Source organism: Miscanthus floridulus, chromosome 12 (genome assembly GCF_019320115.1).
Source record: "Miscanthus floridulus cultivar M001 chromosome 12, ASM1932011v1, whole genome shotgun sequence".
Taxonomy (NCBI): domain Eukaryota; kingdom Viridiplantae; phylum Streptophyta; class Magnoliopsida; order Poales; family Poaceae; genus Miscanthus; species Miscanthus floridulus.
Window position 1 is genome coordinate 11409162 of NC_089591.1, and position 9833 is coordinate 11418994.

Below are 9833 nucleotides of genomic sequence, written 5' to 3' on the forward strand. Positions count from 1 at the left end.
GTTTGAGAAATAAAAATAAGAAACCCTTTGTTGTATTATAGTATATTATATAGTATAAAAAATATGGTGGTGCTTTGCTGGTGATCTTTTATAACCTTTTGTTCTTTATTTTGTAGGTTGTGTTTTCCCCTTAATTTTCATGTTTTTGCTTCTCTTTTTTTATTGTGGATGTTTTTTGTGTTTTTTTTTTCTAAAAAATAGGTATGTTTTCTCTTGACCATGGCACTGTGATGGGCAACATGGGGATTGTTCCTTGACGCCTGGCCACGATTTTTACTCTTTTGCTCTTTAGCGGTGATCGACAATTACCAGATCCTTGGAGCTGGTCACCTATAGATCGAGGAAATCCTATATCTGAAGATCTAGGCATAGTAAATACATTTATATGATTTATTTCATTTATATTTTAGATTAAATGAATATATTTAAACCACATTAATTTTTCTTCACCGTCGTTTAGTACCTCGAAACCCTTTCCTTATTGAGCTATCAAGTCACATCTTGCTTTGAATCAACTTTAAGCACATATTGAATACCATTTCATTTGCATTGTTGTTTTGAACTAGATTGTTTCCATGAGTTTCCTTCTCCATGATCTTTATCTATGGACCATTCAAGCATTGACAACTGACCATCAATAATCTTGGTCTCATATCTCAATTATGTCATTTGCTTCACAATGAGTCCCATCACACATGAAACTCAGCTTGTGGGTTGACCATAAACATGTTATTACTTTGTGTTTAAACCTGAAAATGACCCGTCAAAATTGATGATAAAAATGTTTTTAAATTCCTCGGAACACCTACAGAATTATCATGATTAATTCATGATAAATTGGTTTATTTCTACGTCAAAGTATGGTAACTCCCAATTCTGATTATTGTCTTAGTATATTCGGATAATTTAATCTCATCCCTATAGCAACTTTTGCCTGTATTCTGATAGCAATGCATTTTTGTATTTTTTTAGAGAACAGGAGCGGCCGAAGTATTGTTGGTAATAAAATAAAATAAAACCATATAGGTAGGAAAGATTAAGTTCTGGGATGGCCCATTGGGACTCATATAGCCCATTAGCCATTACGGGAGGCCAGTTGCCAAAAAAGTTGCCCTGCCCGGCTCGCCAGTTCTCGCGTACAGGCGGATAGTACCAAGCGGCGGCGGCACGACATCCCTGACTCGGAGGCGGAGCCTTGAGCCCGTCTCCCGGTGCTCCAGCCCCGGCCGCCTAGCGGTCGGCCATCTAGCTTCAGCCTCTAGCCTCCCAACTCCCATGTCTCGCTACCCCGGCGCCAGACTCTCGGCTCCTGGCTCCTGGCTCCTTGCTCCCAGCGCCCAGCGGTCTCCGGCCCAGAACCAGAGCCCCAGACACCACCCAGCGCCCAGCACCGGCGCGCAGCGGCTCGGCCAGGCGCAGGCGGCCAGCCCCTGAGGCCGGAGCCCTAATCCCCACTCGGCCACCCCCAGGACCCAATGCTTGCCTCTGACCCTGCTCAAGGCTTGATTCTTGAAGCTATGGTTTCTGTGAAGTGAGAATCCTATGACTATGTGATAGTCAAGGTTCTTGGTGATAGTGTGATGGTTGGGGGAGGAGATGAAGCTGTGGGTGTGGGAGAAGAAGCTGGAGCTGGCAGCAGCATGTCAGGAACAGGCCTCCGGCTGCTCTTCGAAGATGGGCCGCACTAGCTGTACTGTGAGCTGCGTGGATGTATCTTTTGGGCTCGCCCGTTTTTTATCGTTGAACCGAGGATATACTCGCTGTGCGGGAGGATGGGTGGTCAACGAATAACAAAAACCTCATTACCGAATTCTCTTCCTCCTTCTGTTGCCTGCTTGAGGCGGCGCCATCGCCGTGCTCCTAGCCGCGCGTGCACGCTGGCAAACCCATCTATCTGGTTAGGGCCGTGACACAGCACCATGAGTAGGCCGGCAGCTCAAATTCTATGCCTTTTTGTTTTGATCATCATTTGATGTGTGGCAAATTATATGGACTATGGAACAAAAACTCTTCTTATATGCTTTTCATTTGAGAGGTAATCATCTTCAATCTCCACCTCTACTATTTGGTTGCCAAATTACCGATTATAATATAATTGTTATGTGATGTACCAATATAAATATGGTATACATATATGTGGTTAGATCAGAATATCGGTCAAGTTTCGTATATGTATATGGCAGTTGCCCTACCTGAAATTTTTGGCTGAGTCCGCCATTGACCAAAAGTACATATTCTAGTGCTGACTCGCTGCAACTAGGAAGCCTGCAAGCGTCTATATCAGTGACGTTGCACTAATGTCTGATCGTGAATATATTCTTTCAATCACTGATTCACTGGCTCGTGATTCATTAGCGGTAACGCCGGATCACCATTAATTGGCCATAACATGAATACTTGACATAAGCTTGTTTTATGTAGTTAAGCCAAAAATCTAAAATATGTAACTGCAAGAAGATAGGACATCCATAGGAAGCAAAATACAGCATATTAACACAATGAGCTAGGTTAATTTCATGCAGTCAAGCTAGAGTGTTGAAACATGTAACTGCAAGTTGCTGGGACATCAGTAGGCAGCAAAGTTCCCTACAGAGAGGTGTTGAAGCCACGCACTCAACAGCCCAAGCCATAGCTTAGCGACAACGTGTGATGACGACATGCCACAGCTTGGTTTCGATGACATTGAAGGTGCAGACGTCACCAACCTTCACTTTGTTCTCCCTGCAGAACCTTTGCCATCCCCGCGCAATAACGTAACTACCAACCTTTTGCCAGAGACCACCAACCTGCCAAGAATTATTGCTGTTGATTGAGGTCTTGAGTGTGATCGTGCAGTGTTGCCGCAATCCAATCTGATCGCAGAAGTCCCGTGCCAAAGACTGCAATAATCACAATCACGATAGTTACACAACTGATTATTGTAATAAGCTGTATATGTCAGTTATTGATGTATATATATCAGTGGACACAAACCACTAATATATCTTAATTCTTGTTCATGTAGGTTTGAGTACTATACTTTTTGATAGCATGTGCATGTATGCTCTGATGACTAATTAAAAATATCAAAACGAGGTGTTCAATCAGTTCATATTTTGAATGACTTTAATTTAACCATATTCCTAACTTCCTAGAATCAATGGGAGAATGACCATCCTTACAAGATGCTTTGTTATTGAGTTGGTATTCATCTCCTTCCGTATCCATGATGGCGGCCCAATGTCGTAGACAGATTTTGTGGATGATGAAACCTGCTTGCTCAAAGATGTCATGGAGGATTTTGGCTTCTTTGTTCCTTCACTACTTGAACTACCCTTGTTGGTCTTGTGGTCCCTACTGGATGAACAAGGTGACTCTTTTTCCTTAAAAGTATCTGCTAATGTTGCTGCATCATAAAACAAAATGAACATGCACTTTTGTACTTAACTCAGATTCAATCTATTGCGAACAATCTCTACATATTAAAGAGAAACTGGTTTATATCTATGCTTACAGCGTGTGATAGTGACATGCCACAGGGTGGTTTCAATGATGCTGAAGGTGCACAGGTCGCCTGTCTTGAGACTGTTCTCCTGGCAGAAGCTCTTCCAGCCCTCTCCGAGAATGTAGCGATTTATCTTGTATGCATAACCATGCACCTGCCATGATCTGGTGCTGCCCATTTCTGTCTTAAGGGTGATTGTGCAATTCATCTGGAACCCAATCCAATCGCAGAACTTCTTTGACAACGACTACAAGCATTGTGATGTAACAGCTTATTTCATTAAGTATCAACATTTGATCGCTAGTGGGCAAATACTAATTATTGGATAATTGCTAAGTGCCTCTTCATGTGGGTTGGCTTAGAAATATATATGAGAAATACTGTGGAAGCTCTATTATTTGGTCAAAGTTTTTTCTTTATTTTTTTTAAGATAAAGGATAACGGATTCCACCTTTGCATTATCCAATGCATAAGTCTACTGTCGTTTATTACATCAACATGTTATATCATGCCAAAGCTTTTCTTGCTAAAGTACTATTTATTTTGGTTATAACATGCATGCATGTTAATTTTGATTCCTCACAAAAAAAAAACTCACTTCAGTTGCTTATTGAAATGAACCAGATTCTAGGTTGTGAAGAAATACTAGAGGGGTACAGATAAAAGGAGGGACTAGAAGTTATACTATATCCAGTGAAGAATACTGTAAGTTCAGATAAGGAAAGGATGCACAAAACAAGCTGTGCCATAAAAAGTCTGAAACCCATGTTTACATGACTGGAGTTAGTAACAGATATAATTGTATGATAAAAGACGCAATGTAATAAAGCATCAAAATAATAAAATAACAAAAAAGAGAGAAGATACTCAAGAAGACCAAATGCTGAGCTTACAAGAAGGCGCTCAAGTGCATAGGTGTTGATCTTTTTCCTTATCCAAGATGTTGTCCCTATCTGATAGGGTTCTTTCAGTTTCAGTGTTGGGGATGTCACTGAACTTTTTGGCCTCTTGTTTTCTTCACTGCTTGACTTCTCATCATTGCTTTTACGTTTCCTGATGGGAGAATGTGTTTCCTGTTGTTTTTCCGCATCTGTCAATGAGAAGACAAAAGTTATACACATACCCTCATGTCTGCCAGTAGTCTCAATACACTAAACAGCAATTCATTTTCTCACTTGGTTGAATCCCAGCGTTCGGGTTCCTGAAATCTTTCTGGCGTCCACTAAGTCCAAATGCTTTGAATTTGAAAACCATGTTCCCTTCATATCTAAAGAGCAAAACGTCACCATTACATATTCCATGGAACTCCAGAAACTGTGACCAGCCACCTGTGAAGAAGATGCCTGATTGATCGTTCTTAAGCTCAATATGCCAAAATTTGCCAATGGGGCTGAGAATGATGGCCGTCTGGCTGTTTAGGCACTCGTCTCTGATGTAATCTTTCACAAACCTAGCAGGCAATATCTGCGATAACACATGCAAAGTAAAAAGGCGCAATGTTCATGATACAGCTAAAGTTTAAATGTTCAACAAGATGTATATTCTTATGATGTATGTTCTTATCAGAATATATTATCCAGAGTTTGCATATATACCATCTTTTCCGAGAGATACGGATGAAAAATCCTGATGAACTGTGGCTTACAGATAACACCTTTGCTGCTTCTGGATGTCATAACTGAAGAAAATGTGATTTCCATATCAATAATAATTCAATATGAACTGAAAAATTATACTAGCTACAATTCCAAATGCAGATAATTTTAGAATTCAAGTCACAGCCAAATTAACTTTTTTAACTTGACCATCAATATACAAGAAGTTGCATAAATTCACAGTACATAGTTGATGTCACCCATACTGGAAAATACTTTTACATTATATATTTTTCTCTATTTGAAATGGTATATATCTCGATAAAAAAATACAAGTCAATGCATTATATTGAAGACCGTGTCGCTACCGTAAACACCCTGCATTTGGAATTAGAAGATGTAGTATATTTAATTAATGAATTTTTTTACAATAATTGGGGAAAAATTCGATGGCTGACATTGAACGAGAGCGGCCAATCCGACGGCAACAAAGGTAGGAGGCAATGGGACGGAGGCAACGGGAGGCGATTGCTGTGTCTATGATCGGTGGGCCATATGCGCAAAAATCGTCTTCCATTGCCTCCGCAAATGTGGGGATTAGGACTGGGCGGTAATTCCATTCTCGTAGTTTTTTTTTGATAAAGGGTAAAACGATAACTCTATAAATGCAAAAATAATGTTTTGAGTAATATAGTTAGGATGGATAATACAATTAGTATAGTTAGTTAAATGAATATGTCGTTTACTTCTTCTAGGATTCCACCGCCGCCGTCCTGCGAGCCGCCGCCGCCGCCGATGGGAGGAGGCCGGGCGGCCACCCCTACCCCTCGTTCCTCCTCGCCGTCATCCGCTCAGGCGTCGCCCTCCTCCTCACAACTGGAGGAAAAGATAATCACATAACTAAAACATCAATAAGCTTCACTAACACCAAGTGAATCCACAACTGGAGGAAAAGCAATAGCTATGCTAATTACATAACGTGCAGGAGCCTGGTTCAAACTCAGACCCAGGACATGACTCCACCACTGAGAGCGCCAGTTCCAAGGACACATGGCCTGCTGAGCCGAACCAGAGCAACGGTGGGGTAGCTGCCAGTGGTGTCGTGAGTAAGGCGGCAGAGAAGGAGAAGGAGTTGGCGAATGGTGTATCCAAGCTGCAGATTATCCGCGGACCCTCCTCCCGTGTGGGTGGGATGCTTCTGCGGGAGGTTGCACGGGAGAGGGTTGATCTGGTCGCAGAGAAGATGAAGGTGATGCCGGAGGAGCACCTGGAGGAGGTCAAGAATGAGCTCAGGTCGATTCTGGAGGGCACTGGAGGTTCTCACCACATCGAGGAGTTCTTGTACTTGCAGAAGCTTGTGCAGGACAGGGATGATTTGACACCATCCATGCTTTCAGTGGCGCACCATGTTCAGCTTGAGATCCTTGTTGCAATCAAGACTGGGATACAGGCCTTTCTGCACCCCAGCGTTACCATTCCACACAATCGCTTGGTGGAGGTCTTCTTGTACAAGAGGTGCCGGAACATTGCTTGCCAGAGTGCTCTCCCGGCTGAGGAGTGCAGATGCAATGTGTGTGCTAGCAGGAATGGCTTTTGCAACCTGTGCATGTGTGTGATCTGCAACAAGTTTGATTTTGAGGTCAATACATGCCGTTGGATTGGTTGTGATTTCTGCTCTCACTGGACACATACAGATGGTGCAATTCACAATGGCCAGATAGGAATGGGACAATCAGTGAAAAGCAACATTGGTCATGCTGAAATGCTTTTTAGGTGCCGGGCTTGCTAGAGAACCTCAGAGCTTCTTGGTTGGGTTAAGGATGTCTTCCAACAATGTGCTCCTGGTTGGGATAGGGATGCTTTGTTACGTAAGCTTGAGTTTGTTTGTAAGATATTCCGTTTAAGTGAGGATGCAAAAGGGAGAGTGTTGTTTAGGAAATGTCTAGATCTGATTGAAAGGCTGAGGAATGCTCCAGCTGATTCCATCAATCCTAGGGTGATACTACAAGCACTCCAAGGTCAGTCACTCACTCCGTCTATTTTCCCTGGCTGAAAGTCTATTTTTTTTTTCTCGAACTCGCGGGAGAGCTGCGTATCTTTGTATTAAGAAGAAAAGGGGGCAAGAGCCCTTACAACACACACCCACACTCCTAAGCTCTCAGAAAAACACACGCGCCTTTTACTAAGACAACTATTTTCCCTTGCTGAAACATAAGTTTGCATTTGACTTGTTACCTGTTAGCTTCTTATTTCTAAGTCTGCTTAGTTACTGTTTCATGGCACTCTGTTGACTATGAAAATTGTTTACTCCTTCTGATCCCAAATATAAGTCCATTTATCTTTGTCCAAGGTCAAACTTTTTTTTAGCTTTGGCCATCATTGACCAAATAGTTATATAGATTGATAACATGAGGTTGATGTTACTGCATGTCTGCATTTATCATGAAACATACTTCCGTAATATATAACACTTTCTATTATTAGTCAAAGTGTAGTGAATGGAATCAGAGTGAACACAAACCAAATTGATTCGAGGTTTCATCATGTGATCGGATTACAGGGGAGTTGGTACCTCGAGGCTGGCCTCGGACTGGAGGGCAGTGAGGGCGCGCGGGAATCCGGCGGACTCGACGAAGGCGGCGACGGAGGCGACCACCGCGGCCCTCGCGCTGGGGGCGGGGGCAGCGGCGCGGCTGGGCCACCGTCGCGACGAGGCTCCGGCGGCGGCTAGAGGGAGGGAGAGAGTAGGGCAGCGGTCGCTAGGGTAAGAGCAGGGCAGTGCGGGCGATGGCAGGCCGGCGCGGCGCCGTGCGAGGGCGGCGGCGGCGGTGGCGGCTTTGGTGAACGCGATAGCGCGTGCAGGGTCGGAGCGTTGGGCGATGCCGAGTGCGAGGGCGAGTCGGGACGACGGCGTCGGGCGCTGATCGGGGAGGGGACGCGGCGAGTAGTGATAGGCACGTGAAATGACCAACATACCCTTTATGATGATAATTAATATTTTATGGAGGCAATGGGAGGCAACGTGAGGCAATTTCAAGTACTGTAAAAGGGCTCTTAATTAATTACTAAAAATAATGTTACCAATACAATATCATCATTAGTTACAAGTGCAATAGGTTCAAGAATTGATCTTTTTTTTTTCATTGACTAGTAGAGCTCAAATCTTAAAAATTGAATGTGCTATATATTTTCAGCACTGCAATCTTGACGTCCTCGATTAAGTTTCTCAACGTCCCAGACCAATTAGGAGATTAGGGTCCCTAAATCAATAAGCATCATCCAGGATTTTCCTGGAAATAAATGCTTACCTGCAGCCGCAGCGCCGAACTCCTTAATGCACAAGCTGGTGTCGAACACCTTGACGGTAAGCGCGCCGCCGCCCTCGTGCCGGAGCACGACGAACCAACCGAGCTCAACGCCGTGTGCAGCCAAGAACTCCGCCCACCCGCGCCCCAGGAACGCACCGTCGCCGTCCCGGCCCACCTCCACGCGCCACACCTTGCCGAACGGGCTGACCACGAGGGCCGTCGGCTCTGGCGCCCCTTCGCCTTCGCCGGTGTCGAAGCACCCGGCGAGCTCGTCGGTGATGCGCTGCGCAATCAGTGGGTTTCGTTAGCACAGTAAAGCGTCGACCGGCGATCGAGGGAGGCTGTGCTTACCAGCTTGTGGAAGGAAGGAGGAAGCAGGACCTTGAACTGCTTCGCCATGGCGCGCGCAGCAGGACCAGGGTCGCTGGGCAATGGCATGGCGATGCTGGACGCTGCACTGCAGCGTACGGCCCGGTGTCTTGAATGAGGTTACGAAGCAGAGGATCACAGAACGACTCTTCGGTTTCCTTCTCAATTGGAAATAAATGTTTTAAATAAAAATTACTATGTGAGTAAACACTTGTGTCCGCCAGTCATTTCACGAAGGTAGATTGATTGGCAGAGATACGTTTAATCGAGAACAAGAAGGCAACAGAGAGTTAGATAGATTGGGTCCGTCAGCGGGACGTAATACCTTACTCCTGTAGCATGTTGGATTGTATTGATTTGATATTATGTGTGTTTTGAGGGGATCCCTGCCGCCTTATATAGTCTCGGGGGTAGGGTTACAAGTCGGTTAGATCTAGAAGATAACCGGAAAGTAATAACAGATTACATAAATCATAGGATTGAACGCATCCTAACAGATCTCGTAGTATCTTCAGGATATCGTATTTGATGTCTTGCGATACACGACGAGCAGTACCGTGCACCATATGTCTTTGTCTTGTGGGCTGGACTGCCCCTAGAAACGCAGCCCATATAATCTGCCGTGAATATTTGGAGCCGTACCCCCACAGTCCGGCTATAGTCTCAAAATAAGAGCAGGTACAATAATAATTTTACAGCCAAACAAATATTAATGTACAAGTCTACCTAGAAGAGAGAAGACGAGAGAGCTCGACTCTCGTACAAGTAACTAGCTCGGCATGGTAGCCATCTATACAGCGGTGAGTACAAATATAAGTGAATTTGAGGAGAATTAGAAAAGAGAAGATGTAGTATAGATAAAAAATAATTAAAAGTTTTTATATATAAATAAGAGACAACTATTGTATAACTTAACATTTACTGTTTGACATATAGCTAAATAGTTGACCTTATTATTGGACTTGTTCTACGAACATTTCTTGAGATTTTTAAAAACCACTCCCAATCTTGATTTTTTGATAAAATTGAAAAAAAAACTCTCTTCAATAACTTCTTATCTTAACTCTCAATTTTTTC

At 43.7% G+C, this 9833-nt stretch overlaps 1 protein-coding gene across 1 annotated transcript; it reads right to left on the bottom strand.

The window, feature by feature from the left end:
* Positions 1-2571: 2571 nt before the first annotated feature.
* On the bottom strand, positions 2572-8837 carry LOC136498572 (putative B3 domain-containing protein Os04g0346900). The gene is made up of 8 exons (XM_066494473.1): positions 8739-8837; positions 8388-8670; positions 5080-5162; positions 4660-4948; positions 4378-4574; positions 3494-3731; positions 3162-3385; positions 2572-2879 (listed from the first exon to the last, which is right to left on the bottom strand). The coding sequence occupies exons 1-8, from the start codon at positions 8823-8825 to the stop codon at positions 2634-2636; spliced, it is 1647 nt and encodes a 548-aa protein (XP_066350570.1). The 5' UTR covers positions 8826-8837; the 3' UTR covers positions 2572-2633.
* Between the last annotated feature and the right edge of the window lie 996 nt (positions 8838-9833).